This window comes from Sorex fumeus, unplaced genomic scaffold (assembly GCF_029834395.1).
Source record: "Sorex fumeus unplaced genomic scaffold, SorFum_2.1 ptg000043l, whole genome shotgun sequence".
NCBI classification, from domain to species: Eukaryota; Metazoa; Chordata; class Mammalia; order Eulipotyphla; family Soricidae; genus Sorex; species Sorex fumeus.
In genome coordinates, this window is record NW_026606100.1 from 32,280,476 (window position 1) to 32,301,336 (window position 20,861).

The 20,861-nt window shown below is 43.2% G+C and overlaps 1 protein-coding gene across 2 annotated transcripts in view; it reads right to left on the bottom strand.

Annotated features, from left to right (window-relative positions):
• The window catches only part of NT5C2 (5'-nucleotidase, cytosolic II), a 139,921-nt gene that overhangs the window by 48,512 nt on the left and 70,548 nt on the right, over positions 1-20,861 (bottom strand). For both annotated transcript variants that reach the window (XM_056120988.1, XM_056120987.1), the window contains exon 2: positions 18,427-18,551. In XM_056120988.1, coding sequence (XP_055976963.1) covers positions 18,427-18,527 — 101 coding nt within the window. In that variant the 5' untranslated portion in view covers positions 18,528-18,551. The remainder of the gene's footprint in view (positions 1-18,426; positions 18,552-20,861) is intronic.

The following is a 20,861-nucleotide window of genomic DNA, read 5'->3' on the forward strand; positions in this document are numbered from 1 at the left end:
ACGGCTGCTCTTTACTGCTACACACAAGAGAGCATTAGGTCCCAAATCAATTAAAACCTTGACCAACGGCACACAACACTTGGCAAACAGAAAGATTAGATTGACCTACAGCACCTAAACATTTCTACTGGTCCCAGGACCTGCAACTGTCTTTGACCATGACAATTTACTTGAGTCACTTTTCTAAACTATTAACGAATGGAACATACTCTGCCTTCGTCTTCTAAGCGATACGTATCTCAAATATATTTATGAAATTATTTTTTAAAGCTTGTTAGTCACTCTAGAAACATGACTGAACCAGACATACAACTTTAAGACACAATTATCAGTCAGAAATTCCTACATACCAAATCCTTTCCAAGGTCCAGATTTGAAACCAAATAAGAGCAACGATCTTCCAGAGGCGCACGGGATCACTCCCTGCCAGGCGGCCCACAGACAGCACAGCAGTTTTTAGCTAGAATATCCCACTGCGGTAAGGCATGAAATCTGAAGAAGTTCCATCCAAATAAATATAGATAAGAGTCATAAGAAATAAGTCTATTCATCTATGTGCTTTCAGAAAAGGGATCTAATATTCTTACACACAAGGAACATGAACATGCAATTTACTAAACAGTTACCATGCTCCTAATGGTTTTGACTTAACTCTAAATTCAAAGCAGCATTACCTCATCTGTCACTGGTTGCCGTTTTTTGCAAAGTGTGAAACTATCTGAGCCAACTAGTTCTTGAAGTCACATAACAAAAGTCTTCGAGTCCCTGGTATCAAAACTACTTTTCTGGTGTGTGCCTTTTAGCCTAACTTCAAAAAGACTGGGTCTGCACCGGGCCTGCCGACAGCACGGGTCTTCCCGACAGTGCTGGAGAGAACACCTCTGTGTCTAATTTAACTTGTCACTGGATATCACTGTTGCTCCGGCAAATCCATTTGGAATAGAATTTCTCTGGCAATGGTGAACTTTATCCCTAACTCCTCCCCCTGCCTCAGAGTCACAATTTCCTGGCACAGCGCCCAGCAACAGTTACTGCAACAACAAATGAGCCTGAGAATACATGCAGGAGATCTTCTTGGGAATGCTTTGGTCAGTGTTAGGGTTTCTGTAATTATACACTCAAAAGTCTGTCGCAATCAAAGAAAAGTTACCAGTGCTTTAAGAACGAGTGAAAATTGAGATTATAATACAAATGATGTGTCTCTGTGTCCCTGTTTTACTGTTGTTACTTAAGAGGAAAAGGCTGTGGATTTTTATTCTAAAAAATGTTTCTTTCCCCCCAAGACCAATGCTGTTTCTGCGCTTTCATTTTCCCACTCAAACCTAAAATCTAGTTAATAACCTTTTTTTTGTAAATTCTTTCCTCTCCCTCGAATCCACATCATCTCACATCTGTGCCTTCATTTAAATTTCCAAATGTCTCTGGAATTTAGATGTTACATTCAATTTCCGTGCTAACCTTTATCCAGATACTCTCTACACTCATTATCTCTTCAGTAATCACCTCCCATTTGTTCCTCCTGCAAACTAATGCCAAATTCATCGTTTTGAAGCAATGTAATCAAATGCGGCCCATAGACCAATGTCAGTCTGACCAGTTATTTCCAATCCAGGACATGATATATCCAAAAATTTTAAGTATTTAGACTTCTAAAGGTGTTTGACAGAGAGGGATTTTTTTTTTTTTGGTCAACAATAATGAAAAAGAGCCAGAGCAACAGGCGACAGTACAATGGGTAGGGCACTTACCTTGCATGCAGTCAACCCAAGGCAGATCCCTGGCACCCCATAAGGTTCCCTGAGCTCTGCCAGAAGTCATCCATGAGTGCAGAGCCAGGAGTAAGCCCTGAGCACTGCTGGGTGTGACCAAAAAAAGAAAGGAAAGACTTCATCGTGTCTCTTCTTTTTCCCAGCAATTTATCTTTACAGCGGGTAGGGCGTTCGCCTTACAAGCGGCCAACATGGCCGACCCGAGTTCGATTCCTCCGCCCCTCTCGGAGAGCCCGGCAAGCTACCGAGAGTATTCGATATGCCAGACACAGTAACAACAAAGTCTCCAATGGAGACGTTACTGGGCCCGCTCGAGCAAATCGACGATCAACGGGAGGGCCTTTACTTTACTTTACTTTTTATCTTTATTATGTCTTATAAGTGTAGTAAAATGCTACCTAATAAAATATCCATTTATATCATTATAAATATAGTACAAATGGCAGCATGTTACAATATTATAAATATAATTTTGTTTTTTTTTGTTGTTGTTGTTTTGGGGGCCACACCCAGCAGTGTTCAGGGCTCCTTTCTCTGCACTTAGGAATCACTCCTCGTCGGCTCAGGGTGCTGGGGTGCTGGGGACAGAACCTGGGTTGGGCGCGTGCAAGGCAAACACCTTACCTGCTGCACTATCTAGCTCTAATTTTAAAAAATGGTATTTCACTATTTTGAAACCGATGAGTTTCTTAAGACCTCCATTATAATTTGAAAAGCACTATCCTAAAACTCATCCCCAATCAAATCACTCTATTTATTAAATTTAAAAAATTTCTCCCTGCCCAACTCATAAATCGCAATTTTTTTTTATCTTCTGGGAGCGATAGCACAGCGGGTAGGGCGTCTGCCTTGCACGCAGCCAACATGGCCGACCCGAGTTCGATTCCTCCGCCCCTCTCGGAGAGCCCGGCAAGCTACCGAGAGTATTCGATATGCCAGACACAGTAACAACAAAGTCTCCAATGGAGACGTTACTGGGCCCGCTCGAGCAAATCGACGATCAACGGGAGGGCCTTTACTTACTTACTTACTTACTGGGAGCTTAGGGTCTTTACTATCTTTCCCAAATCAGTTTACTGCTCCATCTCACGTAACACAGGGTGTGGCAAAAAAAAAACCCAAAATATGACCTTTTAAAAAATCAAAATGAACTATTTCTTCCCAGTAGATCGCAGCTTTGTTTATGCTGTTTCCAATACCTGAAATGGCCTCCTCAGCTTTTCTATCTTATTTTCCAAGACCCAGTAGCAATCCCAAACAACCTCTTCAGAAGCTGCTGGTTATGCCACAGAATTCAGTAACCATTTCTGAGGCCAGGATCTGTTGTTTTCCCAACACTCCCAGCCTTGTAAAAACAGACACAATATTTAACACAACTAAGAAACTCAAACTAAATCTTTTAGTTAGCAGTTGTCATACACTGCAGAGGTGGGGGGGATTCTGCTAGAACGAATACAGGATTTTTGGGGGGGGAGTGGTCACTTTTTGTGTCAAACCTGATGATGTTCTGAGATTATTCCTGGCTCTGCACTCAGAAATTACTCCTGGTGGTGCTCACAGTACCACATGGGATGCTGAGGATCAAACCCGAGTCAGCCACGTACAAGGCAAACGCCCTACCTGCTGTGATTATAGCTCCAGCCTGAGCACAGGATATCTGAAGGAAATGTAACCACTCATAATTAGTGCCAATTCTAAAAACAATAAAATTACCCTTTAAAAGGTGAACTGAATGGTACCCAATCTTTCTCTACAAAAACTGGCATGCCAGGAAAGGCCTCTCTGAGCTCAGGGAGCCAGGACCCACCCCCGTGATACCCGCCCAACTGTGAAGGTTAGAGACAGCTCGGTCCTGGGGGTCAGAGGTGCGGGGGTGCACCTGGGACACACCCAATACTGCTTGGAGCCACAGAAGAATCGGGTGCAAGCGATGCTTGGGTATCAAACTCAAAGCCTAAGCACATGCAAGGGGGTGCTCAAGGAAACATTCGATGATTTCTAAAATAAACCAAACCATGAATTATAGTATTATTCTCACTCAAATATTCAACATCTAAAATTTTCAGAGAAAACAAGTATGAAGCTGTGCACAGGACAAAATGAAATTTAATGATAAAATAAACCAGACCATGGGGGGTGGGGGACTAAGACTATGGGTCAGAGAGGTAGTACAGCAGGGTGGACATTTGCTTGAACACAGCCAAGCTGGGTTCAATCCCTGGCATCCAATATGGTTCCCTGAGCACTGCCAGAAGTTATCCCTGAAAGACAGGAGCAAGCCCTGCGCATCATCGAGTGTGGCCAAAAACCAAAACAAAACAAAAAGTAGATAAAATGTTTAATTGTAAAACCTCCCCACATTCTAAATGACTAATAAGTTAGGGGATCCCAAGAAAAGTCAGAGCCTCAAAAATTTAGGCTATCAAAGGGCTCTAAGTCTCTAATATAGAAGGTCTGTATGATTCCGTTCCAGGAAGGAAAAGCATCTCCTTGAGAATTTGAACAGACGATCGTGTAAGGCTGTAGTCTGAGTTTATACTTCTAAAAATAGGGGCTGGTGGGGCTGGTGGGGCTGGAGCGATAGTACAGCAGGTAGGGTGTTTTGCCCTGCATGCAGCCAAGCCGAGTTCGATTCCCAGCATCCCATATGGTACTCTGAGCACCACCAGGAGTAATTCCTGAGTGCAAAGCCAGAAGTAACCCCTGTGGATTGCCGGGTATGACCCAAAAAGCAAAAAAATTAAAAATAAACAAATAAATAAAAATAGGGGCTAGAGTGATAGGACAGTGGGTTGGGCACTTGCCTTGCAGCTGCTGACCCAGGTTGGATCCCTGGCACCCTATATGGTCCCCTGAGCACTGCCAGGAGTGATTCCTGAGAGTAGAGCCAGGAATAAACCCAGAGCACTGCTGGGTGTGGAACAAAACCAAAAACAGTAAAAATAAATGTATTGTTCTGAAATGTACTTTAAACAAAAGTTTTCCCAATAACATTTTCTCTCATTTTTTTTTGAGGTAGGGAGGGGTTTTGGGCACAACTGGCCCATTTTCAGCTCTGTGCTTCAGGGAATCATGTGATGCCAAGGTCTGAACCAATTCCCACATGCAAAGCATGCACTCAGCACCTGAGTGGTGTTCAGGGGTTCAAATAGGCGCCTCCCGCATGCAAGGAGCCTGCTGAGCTCAATGGCCTGTCCCACTCCCCAGCCCACACGCACAGTTGTTTAAAGCAAAGATCACTGTACAGACTGTAGAGGTTATTTTAGAATGCAGCAAAATATAAAGGCTAAACTCTGTGGGATACAATCTGAGAAAGAAAGACAATTACCCATGCTATTTTTAAGTCAAATTAATAACAGCAAATGTTATAAATAATGGCCAAAATGTAGTATTTGAAATAAAAGCAACTCATTTGGGCCTCTTATGAGACAGAAGCTCTAATAAAGTAATAATAATAATAATAGTAATAGCAATAGTAATAATCATCTAACTCTATAAAGACTAGTTTGATTCTTACCTCAAGAATGCATTTCCCCCCCCCCCCACCTCCTCCCAACTTAAACAACCTTTTTCTATTCATGACCCCTTTCCGGAGATTTTTTTTTTTTTTAGTTTTATTTTAGGCACCCTGGCTTATAACACTGCTAGTGGTCAGGCAGGATAGCACAAAGAGGAACACACTTCCCTGCATCGGTCCCTGTGCGCCCGAGCTTCCTACTGCAGTTCTTGAATTCTGCTGCCTTTGGGCATATTCCCCTGCTATGTTTCATCTAAGAAATTTTCATGTAACTCTAGGTATATAGATAAATAAAACAGGTATATGAATCATCCCTTTTCTGATAATAAATCATTTTTTAAAACAATTTTTTAAAGTTTAAGAAGTTTTTTAAAGTTTTAAGAAGCTAGGTCTTAGGGCACCTAATCTCCCACCAAATATACTCCTTTGGTTATAAACAATAACTAGTTAACAGCATTCTAAAAAAAAAAATCATTTTCTCAGGCCTCACTCCCCCAACAACTTGAGGTTTTAAAAATCATCCATTTTTTGGGGCTGGAGTGATAGTACTGCAGATAGGGCGTTTGCCTTGTAAGCGGCCGACCCGGGTTCAATCCCCGGCATCCCATATGGTCCCCCAAGCACTGCCAGGAGTAATTCCTGAGTGCAGAACCAGGAGTAACCCCTGAGCATTGCCAGGTATACCCTAAAAAGAAGAAAAAAAAATTCATCCATTTTTAAGGGTAAAGTTTGTTAAGTTTTAGTCAATAGTATTCACTAAACATGTAACAATGACCACAATCTAGGATATATCCTTCAACCAAAAATATTTTTTATGTCCTTTTAGAATAGCCTCCCTAACCCCTGCCCCCAAGCCACCACTGGGCTATTCTATCATTGCAGTTTTCATAAAAGCAGAATCAAGCTGGAGTCTGGCCTATTAACACAGTTCTTCTAAGATTCATTCATATGGTAACATACAGTTCATTAGTTCCCTTTTAAGGGGTGGGAGGGGGCGCTCTGGGCTCTGTGCTCAGGAGCCATATGCAGCGCCAGGGATCCAATGGGGTCAGCTGAATGCAATGGTCCACTCAGCTGCCTTGCAATAGTCTCATCCTTTGTAATATCTCTCCAACGGAGTTTACTTGTAAGTGGTATTCTTTGGTATGGGTAAACCATATCTTGCTAACCCATTCAGCTAATGTGTACATGCAGATATTCCCAGGGACTCACACATACAGGACACGTGCTCTACCTCTGAGCTACAACCCAAAGCCTGGCTACTGTAGATAATGCTGATCCCAGACCAAAATGTAAAAGTTAAAAATGTCTAATACTGGAAATACTTAAACAAATAATCAGTTAAATACTTAGTTAATACGGGAAATGCTTAGTTAAAATACTGGAAGTACTTAGAGTTGGCAAAGAAGCCAACCAAACTCAATAAACAAAACAACAGCACGGGAGGCTCAACTAGCAACAAAAAACTCAGTAATCCCTCAATGACTTTTAACACCCCCTTAGTCAAAATACAACAATCCTCACAGATTTTCTTTCACTTAAATATGATTTGATAATTCCATTAGCCATTTTATTGCAACAAGCAACATTAAATAAATTCATTTTGTATTGCTAAGGGGGCAGGTTTGGGGGTTTAGGTGGGAAACTGGGGACAACAGTGGAGGGAAGGTCACATTGGTGATGAGATTGGTGTTGGAACACTGAATGCCTGAAACAACTGTATTAGGAACAACTTTGTAAACCACAGTGTTTAAATAATTTTTTTTTAAATGTATAATACCAACGACCAGCAAGATAGCAGAACAACAGTCTTGCACAAAGCAGACTCGGGTTAAAACCCCAGCATCACATGAAGTCCACAGGGTACTGCCTGGGAGATCTTTAAGCAGAGTCCGGTGAGCACTGCCAGGTGTACCCCAAAGGCAAAACAAAAAAAAAAAAGCATACTACTTTGTAAACCTCAATAAAAATAAGTGATCGGGGCTGCAGTGATAGTTATTGGGGCCGGGGTGGAGGAGGTGAAGACAGGTGGTATTTAAAGCACTTGCAAAGGGCTGGCAAGGGTTCAATCCCTGGCATCCCATATGATTCCCTGAGCACTGAGCCAGGAGTAACCTCTGAGCATCGCAGGTGCTGCCGGAAAAACAAATGAAAGTGGGTGTTGCTGAAAAACAAACAAAAGAAGTAATCATTTTAAAAAAACAAAAACAGAACAAAACAGGCCCAAGAGATAGTAGAGGAGGGAAGGTGCTTGGCTAGCACGTGGCTTCAGTGGCTGTGACCCTGGTTCAAATCCCCAGTACCACACGTGGTTCCCTAAACACCCACAGGTGCGGCTCAAAAAATCAAACACATAAAACAAACAAACAAAAAGGAAATCTTATTAAAGCCTATGACTATGTTTTTTAAAAAATATTTAAATCTCGGCAAAAGCTCTGTGGCCTTGAATTAGGTATAATGACTTCTTAGATAAAATAAATGTAGACTCAAACAAGAACAAAAATACAAAACTGGGTTTAATTTAAAAGTCAAAAGAGAAAATAAAACTGCTTTTAGAATGGTACCATTAAGAAAAGAAACAGGGGCTGGAGAGATAGCACAGTGGATAGGACGTTTGCCTTGCATGCGGCCGACCCGGGTTCGATTCCCAGCATCCCAAATGGTACCCTGAGTACCGCCAGGAGTAATTCCTGAGTGCAGAGTCAGGAGTAACCCCTGCGCATCGCCAGATGTGACCCAAAAAAGCGAAAGAAAAGAAAGAAAAGAAACAGACTAGGAAAATATGCCAAAAGAGGCACACATTTCATACTTCAAAATTCTAGTGATGTCATGAGAAACCTAAAACAATATAAAATTATTTATATATACACTTGTTCTCTTTAGTATAATTAAGTTTTAATATAGCAGTAAAGAGGCCAATTTTATTTCGTCAAATATTCAATTAAAGTGAAATTATTAACAGGGATCTGAAACTACATCAAAATTCCTAAAAGAACAAAGAACTAGAGAAACAATTATATGCTTTCAGAAATTCAAACCCCAAATTCTTCTGTACTGGGCCAGAGATGTACCTCTGTCATAGATGTACATATTTGCAAGTATGGGGCCTGAGTTCACTCCCCCAACAGCACTAAAATAAACTTTTTACTGTGCTTTTGAAATTTTTTTGAGAGCAAAAAAATTGTCTTATTTAATCAAACAGAATGTCTCTCCAAAACAACCAAGTTTAGTTATGCTTAACGGCTAGAAATAAGAAAATAAACAGCACAGAGATATTAGCTTACAACATCACCTATTACACTGGCCGTGAAGAAAAAAAAAATCAGTAACACTTTAGACTCTGAAGCTTAAGAATAATACAAAACAATAAAAACAACACAGAATACTTGTGCACTGCAAAGAGGAATGGGGAATTTTACTTGAAATTATTTTTTTGCCCAAGCAGCAGCCCTGAAAGAAATAAAACCACAGGCTTCTTTAAAAACTGAAATCGTTCACACTATTTTCTAAAAGCCCTATTTATTTAAAAAAAAAAAAAAACTTTCAAACTTCACTTACTTCTATGTAAATAATTTGGTAATACTCTGGTTTTTTGGTAGGAAAATTGGAAACAGTGTAAATTTACCACAGGGTAAGCTGTGAGCCCATCCTCACTAAGTTCTCCTGAGGATTACCCACCCTCGGTGCTCTCCTGCAAAAACAGCCGGAGGAACTCAGCAAGGGAAACGCTCACAAACTTGGCCTCCAGGTCTCTCTCCTCCCTCCCAACCTTGCAGGTCACCTCTTCGCCGAGAAACATGAAGGAGAAAGAGTAACAGACTCACTTACCCTTCCTTAGACATTCTCAAGACCTACTTCCTCTGGATGAGAACACAGGATCAACAAACAAGCTTCACTGATCTCCTGAGAACTGTGGCTCATTTGTTCAAGCGCAGAGAGCTCGGGCCCTGAGAGGCCCAGTGACTTGGGCACGATGCCGAACCCTAACCAGGCAGTATCTCAGGGACCAATAGCCTCCGCTTTCAAGACTTCACGCTGGAGAAGAATAGGGGAAAACGGACAGCAGGAGAAACCACGACTGGTCTGAACGGCTTCAGACTCGCCAGTTTAGGAAGGAGACAATCCAAATGGCAAATTCCCGTAAGAGACAGGAATGGTTACTGGCAAATACACAGAAAAAGCAAATTTACCCCCTAATGAGGCCCACCAACTAAACGAAAACAATGTGAGTTTCACAGAATCAAGCTGCCCTAGTCAGTCCATATCAATTTTAGTTTACACTGAGGGGGGAAAAATCAACAAGGTAAATATTATTATGTTTTAATTATCATTTCGGCTATTCCTCTCTTAGAAAATGAACAACATGAACTACAAATGAAGGGAGTATTTATGTGCTGATCACATTACAGGAGGAACAAAGTATTTCCACAGAGGTCTTTTTTTCTTCTGATCATTAAGTACTTTTAAGGAAAACATCTGCTCACAAATAATTTGCAGGCTCTACTGCCTAAAAAAAATGTAAGCTCAAATGAGAAGAAATGTACAAGTTTTTGGCACATGGGAGATAAATCCACAACATTCTAAAGGTTAATTTCCAATCTTAGCGGAAGTTGAGCTTTCAAAGAAAAAAACATCTGCAACATTCCTGCCTCCTGACCAATTCAATGCATAGGGATTATGCAACAGGGAGAGGCGGGGGGAAACAAGTGTGCTAAAATAAAATCGAAGATTTTGTCTTTCTGAGATGGCAGATCCTGTGATTCAGATCAAAAATAAAACACATACCTTAGAGAAGTACTATTTGCACTAAAACTAGAATTCGAAAAATATGTACTCCTCAAGAATCTTACTAAAATGATAGGCTACTACTGGTCACTGAAATATTTTAAAAGCCAAGTATCAGTAAACGGCATTAAATAATTGCAAAGTCCCACCAGAATTTAGGAAAGCCGTCTGGTACGTAATGGAAAGAGACGAGGCAGTGGGGCAACGGAGTTTCCAGCTGGCTTCCGGGGCTCTGGGGCTGAAGGCTCCCTCCCGGCCAGCACAGCGCCTCTTGCGTGGGCCCCCAGCACTGCCAGGTGCGTGCGGGCGCTCGGGGCTCGGGAGAGGACACAACCAAAGCCCCGGGGCCGAGTGCTTGCAGCAGGCTCAGCACCACGCCTTCCGGCAGCCACAGCTGGGCGCAGGAGACAACAGCGGTGGCCATTCAGAGGGATCTAAATAAAAAGGACCAAGAGAGGAAGAAGGCGCCCAAACAGCAGTGCCACTGGGATTCACTCAAAGTGTGCGGATAATGCCAGGGATTAAACTCACTGAGCCACATCCCCAGGTCCCAAGGAACACTTTTTTCAATTAATTTGCTTTGGAGGCCACTCCTGGTGGTGCCTGGGAGCCCGTGTGGTGCCGGGGATCAAACCAGGGTCAGCCGCACACAGGTAAGCACCTACACCCCTCAATCACTGTATCTTCTCCAGCCCCTAGAGGAAACACACTTTTGCCTTTTTCTTTTTTCATTTCCTTTTGTTTCCAGGTCACACCTACTAATGCTTGGGGTTTACTCCTGGTTCTGTGCTCAGGGATCAGTACCAAAGGAAACTTCTTTAAAATTCTCATACTGTACATGGATATCAAAAATTTTCATTATTGTCTTCAAACCAAAGATTTTCGTTATCTTCAAGCCAATAAATATAAGACCCTAAAATGATTCTGGAAAAATGATCTGATTCTTACAAGTGCCAATTTCATACCACTTTTCTGGGTTTTCAACTTTGGCATCATAGCTCAGAGTGTTAGAAATGTGATTACCTTGGGGCCAGAGCGATAACACACCGCGTAGATCGTTTGCCTTGCACACAGCCGACCCAGGTTTAATCTCCAGCATCCCATATGGTCCCCCAAGCACCGCCAGGAGTAATTCCTGAGTGAAAGTCAGGAGTAACCACTGAGCATTGCTGGGTGTGATCCAAAAAGCAAAAAAAAATATATATATATATGATTTCCACTCTAAAAATGTACTACTCACATAGAGAAAGGGGGAAAAGCTCACTTGAACAGAATTTAAACGCATCTATTGAGCTTCCTGTGCAAAAGATATTGTACTGTCAGATAATTAGTTCCTTCAAAAAACAACTCGTGAGTTTTCTAGAAATATGAATCTGTATCTGCCATTAGTAGTAACACAACATGGCAGTTCTGGCTGGTGCCTTTAAGAGAGATTTTAGGACTAGACAAGGGATCAAACCAGGCTGGGCATATGCAAGGCAAGATCCTCACCCCACTGTACTATCTCTCCAGCCCAAGCAGATTCCATAACACTAAACTTGTATTAATTGTAGCGATCATTGCAGAAATGAAAAATAACAGATGGCTGCGGATGTGACTCAGAGGTAAAGTGCACGCCTCACATCTGTGGGGCCCTGGGGCTGAGCAACAGCCATGGGGGGGAAAGTGAGGGGAGAGAAAAGAATAATATGGAGACACCCCTGTAATATCTGTCACCTAGCTCCCCCCAAAGGAAACTTCTTGCACGAGTATATCACAACAAGTAGGCCAAGGATGTGGCTCAAAGGAGCAGCAGTGCCTTGCACGTATGTGTCTCGGGTTGATCTCCAATACTGCACCCCCCCCAACACACACACAAATCACAGCACAGAAATTGATACTGATACAGTTTACCAACCTTATTCAGATGTTACCAGTTTTACAGGCACTTGGCTTGTAAGTGTGTGGAGTTGATTCGTGTAATCACCACCAGAGCTGAGATCACAAACAATTTCTAGCACAGGAACCCCTAGTGTGAGTCCTTTCTGTTTGTTTTAGGGCCACACCCAGTGTTGCTCAGGGCTTTCTACTGGGTCTGTGCTCAGGGATCACCCTGGCAGCACTCAGGGGACCTTATGTGGTTCAAGGGATTGAAGCCGGCTGCATGCAACGCAAACGCCCTATCTGCTGTACTCATGCCCTACTCACCAACCCCCAGTTCTAGTCTCATAGATGCACACATCTCCCTCCCACCCTAGTCCCTGAAACCCTCAAATATCTACTCTCTCTCTCTCTCTCTCTCTCTCTCTCTCTCTCTCTCTCTCTCTCTCTCTCTCCCCCCTCTCTTTCTCCCCACTCTCCTCTCCTACCCCCTTCCTCTCTCTTGCTTTTTTTCTCAGGGATTACTCCTGGCTCTGCACTAAGAAATTACTCCCGGTGGTGCTCAGGAGAGCATTTGGGATGCCAGGGATCGAACCCTGCAGCCACAGGCAAGGCAAACAAGCTACCTCTATACTATCTCTCCAGCCCCACTACTCTATTCCCCACCTCCATCACTGTCATTTAAAAAAAGACTCAAAAATAAAATCATACCGCATATAACCTTTTCAGTAGATATATTACTCAGCATATTTTTTCTGTATCAAGTTGTGTGTAAACAGATGACTCCTTCTTTCTCAGTGCAAATAGTATTTCACAGATAAAGTTTTAGGCAAAATAAATAGGCTAAAAAATTCTTACAAGACCTGAACCCTCACCTGTCATTCCTTACGTATGTGAAACATGGACCATAAAGCACCAGCTATACTGGACACTAAGCAACGCACCAGAATGACACACTCATCAAAAACTCTTAACAGTTCTAATATTCTACCTCATTCTATTCTGGCAGGTGAGAGAACAGCTGCACATTATTTAAGAACACAGATCCTCAGCATTACTGAAGACCTAATTTTCCATGAATTTTTAAACGGCTACTGAAATTTTAACCACCTATCCATTTCAACATTTGAGCCCATGCTAAAATGACAGACAAGAGCTGGAGCGATAGTACTGTGGGTAAATCACTGGCCTTGCACGTGCTGACCCAAGCTTGACTCCTGGCACTGCATATGGTCCCCTGAGCCTGCCAGGAGAGACTGCTGAGTATAGAGCCAGGAGTAGGTCCTGAGCACTGCTGGGTATTCAGCGCATATTCAAAAAAATGGAAAGAAAAAAAATTTTAATTACAATTAAAAAATAAAATGACAGATGAATTCAGCGTATATTAACAGCTAAAAGGATAAACCTGTAAGCAGTTAAGACAGAAAAATGTATCAACTTGAGTATCTGCATACCACCTACTTTTAATCTGAAGCTTAAAATAAAGGTAAAGGTAAAGGCCCTCCCGTTGATCGTCGATTTGCTCGAGCGGGCCCAGTAACGTCTCCATTGGAGACTTTGTTGTTACTGTGTCTGGCATATCGAATACTCTCGGTAGCTTGCCGGGCTCTCCGAGAGGGGCGGAGGAATCGAACTCGGGTCGGCCATGTTGGCCGCTTGTAAGGCGAATGCCCTACCCGCTGTGCTATCGCTCCAGCCCCAAAGGTAAAGGCCCTCCCGTTGATCGTCGATTTGCTCGAGCGGGCCCAGTAACGTCTCCATTGGAGACTTTGTTGTTACTGTGTCTGGCATATCCAATACTCTCGGTAGCTTGCCGGGCTTAAAATATGAAATAAAAAACATTCTTAGTTCTTCATATGCGCCAAGTTACAGGAACTACAAAATGTAATTTTATACATGCATATTTATATTTTTTACATACTTATGTTTCTTTTTGTTCCTTAAACATATAAAATAAACTTCTTTTGATTGAAGAAAAAACAATTCAAAGAAAAAATACAACTGACATAATCTGAAGGCCTACATTTCTATTTTAAAAAATAATTTCAGTTAAACAGACAATGAAATTTAAAGTCAATTTAAAATAAGGCAAAAGATCAGCTAACCACAAAATCACCAGTCCAACTACGTAGCAAATATCAATTCAACATAAAAGCAATTGCAGTGTTCATAAACTGCATTCATTTATCAATAGTCAATTCTCCTACAAAAGTTCTTCTTACTGAAAGAAAAAATAAAAATCACTGAAACTTAAAACATAGTAAAAAACAAATACCTGAGTTCAGCATCCTGATCACAATCAATGTGAAGAGCAGACGAAAAATCTAATTGTTCCATTCTTGGATTCAGTAGATAGAAATTCCGATCTCTACTGATCACTATCAGATTCTCAATGGGAAACAAGGAGCTACTGGAGACAATGAGGTAATCTGCCTCCTTCAAGCCACTGTAACATCTGAGTAGTTCAACCTATCAACCAATATATAGCAGCGCATATTCAAATGAAGGGCTGGCCAGGATCACCCTCCTCAGCCAGGAAGATGCATCAACCTTAATAAGGAAGTGAAGAACAATTGTCATTCACATTCCAAAAGCCAGTTTCTTAATAATGACAGGTGACCACACTGAAATTAAGAAGACTAATATTAAGCAAGAAAAGGGCTGGAATTTGGAGTTTATTTAGTTCAGTAAAAATAAGTAGATTCTTCTAGAAAGAAATTCGAAAGCACATACAGCATAGTGGATGAATGATCAGTATATATTCCAATTTAACCAATATATTACCAATTTAACCAATATATTACCAATTCCCAAAAAGAGTCTCTAATAAAAAGTCATGAAAGAACACTCTACAATATACAATACATTACTGTTGAACCTACTACAGGGGCAGGCTCGAGGGATGGTTAAGAAAACGGAGACGATGGTGGAAGGAAGGGGACAGTGGTGGGGAGACTGGGTGTTGGGAGATAGTGGTGGGACTTATCGTCAAAGCCTGCAACAAATCACTGTGAACAACTCTGTAAACCACGGTGTTTAAAGTGGAGAAAAAAAATAGCAGTTGATTTAACTAGAAAATTTAAATAAATTTCTTCTTGGGGTAGGGGGACAATACAAGAGTTTTTGCACACGCTTTGCAGGCTGAAGCCCATGCCCACCGCGCCCCCCCCACGGTCCCTGAACTGAACTGTCCCCTGGAGCAACCCCCCTGCCCTCCTCCCACCACACACACAGTAAGTGGAAAGCAGCATTCCTGGCTGTGGCCCAAATACCAACAGGTTGAAGTAAAATACAATTTCTTCTAAACGCTTTCTCATTTTTAATTAACAGAACAAGTACCTGCCGGAGTTCAAGAATTTGATTTTTTTTAATTGCAAATTGCATTATGCTGCAACATGGATGAGCAGTCACACACACACACACACACACACACACACACACACACACAGTACACTGAGAAGAGGCACGCAGAGTAGTCAAAATCGAAAAGGCGGAGTCTGGAGAACAGAGAGCCGCTGTTTTATCGGTACAGTCTCAATTACCCCAGATAGCGAGTCAGAAGGACAGAAGGTGCTGGCGTCCGCGCAACAATGCGATGCATTTATCGCCACTGAACCTTACTCAGGAAAGCAGGAAGAGGTGGAAAGTTGGGGGTCAGGGGCACACGCTTTCCACAATCAGCATGTTATGGCCCCTAGCGCACCTACCCTCTGTAGCCCTACAGGTCCCAGAGCACCTCAAAGGTGGCAGTCACTGGCCCCAGAGGGCCCAATTAGCACAATATTCTTTTTTCTCTTTTTGGTTTTTTTTTGGGGGCGACACCCAGAGATGCTCAGGGGTTACTCCTAGCTCTGGGCTCAAGAATCATCCCTGGCAGTGCTTGGGGGACCATATGGGATGCTGAGGATGGAACTTGGGTTGGCTGTGTGCAAGGCAAACGCCCTGCCCACTGTATTTGGAGCAATAGCTCCAGCCCCTACCACCATATTCTTGATCCCTGCATTGACGCACCTGGACCCTGAACACTGCTGGGGAGATCCCAAAAAAGAAAATAAGAAGATGGGGTGGAAATGTAGCTCAGAAGTAGACTACTGAGCTGGACTGAGAGAACAGTACGGAGGGTGTCAGCCTTGCATGCAGCTGACCTGCGTTCAATTCCCACACCCCATAAGGTCCCCCTAGCCCACCAGGAGTAACTCTTGAGTGCAGAGCCAGAAATAACTTCAGAGCACCACTGGGTGTGGCCCAAAACCACAAACAAACAAACAAAAATACTTGCCCTGCATGTATGAGGCCCCTGGATTCAATCCCTGCCACTACAAAATATATAAAATAGCAGATTTTATATTATGTGCCACCAAACCTAGAATTCAGCTCAGAAATTAAGCCGGCCCTGGGTACTCTCGAAGCCACTAAATCATGTTCTGGGCCCTTTCTCAAGAGGATCCCTAATATTAAAGCTGTCGGGCATGCCTCAGTATAGCTGGGTTTGAACTCCTAGCCTTGCACTTGACAGGCAAGTGTCACTTGCCTGCCGCAGACACATCATATTCACAAATGGAAGGCAAGTGCTCTACGACTAGGTACATCCAGCCCAAAGAGTGATTTAAAATAACCCAAAATTGCAATCTCTTGGAGATGTTATATTTGTATTATTATAGGTTGCACTACTACTATACAAAGAACATAGGACATAGCAGAGACTATCTGAAATCTTTCAGGAAATATTTCAAATGGCTCAGAGGTGCTATCAAGCTATTATTACATATGATTATGACACCTGATGTTTACTAAAAGATCTCTTCATTGCATCACTCTAGTCCTTGTTTCCTCCACTATATTAATCATGATTCAATGTATACTTCACAGCATAAAGGCTTAAGTAAATAACTGACAGAAAGAATTAAAACATCTGAGTATCTTTCAAATGTAAACATGACCTTATTTATATATAAGCACTTTTACATTTAGATTCCTATACATATGTATGGAGCAACATGACACAACACTGTAGACTTGTACCCAATGACTCATGAGTCTTCACACTTGTTCCTTTGTTTTTGGACGACACCCACTTTGCTCATGGCTTACTCCTGGCCCTGTGCTCAGGAGTGGCTGGGCTCAGGGACCGTGTCGGGTTCTGGGGATCGAGAGCAGGTGAGACGCATGGAAAGCAAGCACCATCCCCATGGTACTATTATCTCCAGCCCCAGTGTCTTCACATCTTGGTGGGGGCCTGAAATGCTCAGCTTAAGGAACAGCAGCAGCTTAAACTGCTAGACAGACTACATAATCGTAGATGTTTTATAGGCTTAAATGAATTTATCATGAAATACTTTTGAGTGTGCTCGCACACATGAAAACTGTCATGAGGGCTGAAATCATGATCTGCTAGGTCAGATATTAGGAGTCCCAGGGCAGGAGAGACAGAACAACTGGCAAGCATTTGCCTTCCATGGAGCTGACCAGGGTTTGATCCCTGATAATACATATGATCACCCTTCAGGAGTGACCTCTGAGCACCACCAGGTACGGCCCAAAAACCATAAAAAAATAAAGAGGCTGTTGAGTGAATGCTCAGTGTGTTTCCACTCGTGAGGGAGCTGGCCGGGACTCTACCAAGCAACGTGGCTTGTAAACTCCCAAGTCAGCAATTATTAATTAGCAATTACTCAAGCCAAAGCAACACTTACTGAGCATGAAGTTGTTAAAGTTGAAAGAAACCTTCAGAGATTTTTTCTTTTTAATCCCATCACTTTATAAAGTCACCAGCCAGAGAGGGGTCAGCATCACAAAACCTGAACCCATCACAAAACCTGAAAATCTGGGAAATTTTTAGTCCTTTTCACTGCTTTGAAAATTTCAAATTTAGCGTTAAGTATTCCCAAGTTCAGTCTATCACAAACTTTATATCTGACTCTTAAACATTTACTTTTTTAAAAAAAAGTGCATACTTTTGCTTGGGGCCTTAACCAGCAGGACTCAGGGTTTACTCCTGGCTCTATACCCAGGACTCACTCCTGGTGGGGCTTAGGGGACAACAATATGGGATGCCGGGGATCAAACCCAGGTCTGCGATGTACAAGGCAAGCACCCTACCCACTATACTATCACGTGGGTCCCTAACTGCGTTTTTTAAATAGATGAAATCAGTTGTGTCTTTTTAATTTCAAGTAAAATGAAGATAATACTAGCTCTCTTCACGGAACATTATTTTTTTCTCCTCTCTGGCCTTCCAAGCAGAATTCCCTTCCAGAGTCTCAGTTCTCGGCCAACCAGGGAGGCAGTTCAATGCGAGGGTGCAGAGATGTAGTTAGTTGGGCTCTTGGTGCTGGGGTTACCCAGGGTTACCCCCAAGGTTGCACCTGGCAATGTGTCAGGGACCATGGGGTGCAGAGTATGGAACTGGGGTCAGCTGTGTGACTTCAGCCCTGGACTATCTCTCCCACCCCAACGTACAACTATTCCAAAGACGAAAAGAAACTAAAAACTTACCGATGATAGGCTTCCCGACGATACTTTTTCAGGGCATGTTTATCCATGTTAGCAGGCATATCTGCTGCATTCTGTAACCGATCACTCCAAGAGGTTGTCATTTTATGTTAATTGTAAGCTGAACTCTAGAAAAGAAAATCAGTAATTTAATAGCTTATTATTAAGTACCTTAAGTATGCTGAGATCTGATTCATGGGGGGCGGCGGGGGCGGGTCTTCCCAAGTCCTGCCCAGGGAACCTGAAGCCTCTGTGAGCTACACTCAGTCCTGAGGATCCCTTGATTTTCATGGCTGACAAGAAAACGAAGATCAAAATTTTGTTGCCATTAAAATTATTACAGTAGGGGGTTGGAAAGATCGTATAGCGGGTAAGGTGCTTTCGTTGCACATGGCCAACCCGGGTTAAATCCCCAGCATGCCATATGGTCCCAAACCCCACCAGAAGTGATCTCTGAGTGCAGAGCCAGGAGTAAAGCCTGAGTACTATCAGATGTGGTCCCAAAACAAAAACAAAATACTGGAGCAACACTCTAGTGCGTGTGGAGCTTGCCTTGTGCAGGGCTAACGCATGATCAACTCCCAGCAACCCATACAGTGGGTCCCCCCCAGTCTCCTGAGGAGGGCAGGAGTGGTCTTGATACTTCCACACCTAGCAGTGCTCAGGCATCACTCCTGGTTCTGAGCTCAGGCATCACTCCTGGTGGGCCTCAGAGGATCATATGGGATGCTGGAGATGGAACCAGGCACCAGTCACGAGCAAGGCAAGCGCCCAGTCTACTGTGTATCTCTCCAGTCCCCTAGTACTAGATATTCTTGATACTGAGTGGGGATTCACTGCCTTCTGCATCAGAAAGTCACACGGTCACACTGGCTTTTGTAGGAAATAAAAAGGTTTTGTGTACTGCAGTCTGGAGCACAGCAGAGGTACGAACAATGCTTAGAGCTCCCACCTCAACCCTTTAAGGAATATTTTATACAGATAGAAGTGGTTTGAAATTTTCATTTTGTGTTTCTTTAAAAAGGAGGAGGTGATGTGCTGGAGAGATAGAACAGGGGTTAAAGTTCTTGCCTGGCACGTTGTCAACCTGGGCTCTATCCTTGGCACCACATACAGTCTCACAAGCCCTGCCAGAAGGGATCCCTGAGTGTAGAGGCAGAAGCAAACCCTGAGCACTGCCGGGTGTGGCTCTAAACCATACAACACACAAAAAACAACCTCCCCTCCAAAACAAGAAACAAAAACAAAAACCAGGAACTTCAGGAAAAATAGGAGACAGCGGAAAAACAGCTCATGGGCAACAGAATATATTTTCTGTACATTATCTCCTAAAATATGATAACAGATTCTTGACAAGGTATTTTGAAGGTAAAAGGCATGCTGAAACAAGGTGGGCTGAGTGAGTTTCTGCTTGTTTGTATTCACTGGGTCAGCTAAACAGTGAGCTGATTTAGATAGTTCGCTTAACTCTGAGCTATCAGTCAGGTACTGGGAGGGCCAAGTTTCATTCTTTTCATTACTGGAAGAGATATACTTGGAAGATCTCAAGTATTATTGCAGAAGGACTGCTCCCTTCCATGTTGTTAATGATGGCTGGAGAGTGAACACAGGGATTAAGGTACTTGCCTGCATGCAGCTGAACCCCTGATCCAGCCCAGCACCACACAAGGTCCCCAGAGCACTGCCAGGAAAGATTCCTGAGCACAGCCAGGTGTGCCCCCCTTACGCCCCCACTGCTCCTCATTTTAGGTCACTGTTTGCTTCTGGGGCTCCGCTGGGTACATATATGCATTTATTATTGTGATATATTGGTGAATGACTCTTTTAATATATAATGCAGTGATACAGGTCAGGAGTCAGGACATGAGCAAGGAACCAAGTTCAATCCCCAGCACTGTCTGGCCTCTCCCTATCCCGCTGGGTCTAGCCCTCATGGTCCCCAGCACCAGGGGGCCCCAGCAGTGCAGTGTCGGGGGGCCCAGCACTGAACCATTTGGCCCGGTGGGCTGAGAATTGTAGTGTGTGACCCAGGCCGCCGTGAACTTAGGAGGACCCTCTACCCTCTCAAAGAAACTGTCACTGTCCTCCTGTTGTTCATCGATTTGCTCGAGCGGGCCCAGTAACGTCTCCATTGTGACAATTGTTACTGTATTTGGCATATCCAATACGTCACGGGTAGCTTGCCAGGCCTTGCCATGTGGGCGAGATACTCTTGGTAGCTTGCCGGGATCTTCGAGAGGGGCGGAGGAATCGAACTCGGCTCGGCCATGTTGGCTGTGTGCAAGGCAAACGCCCTACCGCTGCGCTATTGCTCCAGCCCCTCAAAGAAACAAAAATCAGATTTTTGTATGTGGTCCAGGTATATGTATTGCATATAGCTGACACCAGTTCCGTTTCTGTGAGGGACCCCTGACTGCAGAGCCAGGAGGAAGCACTGA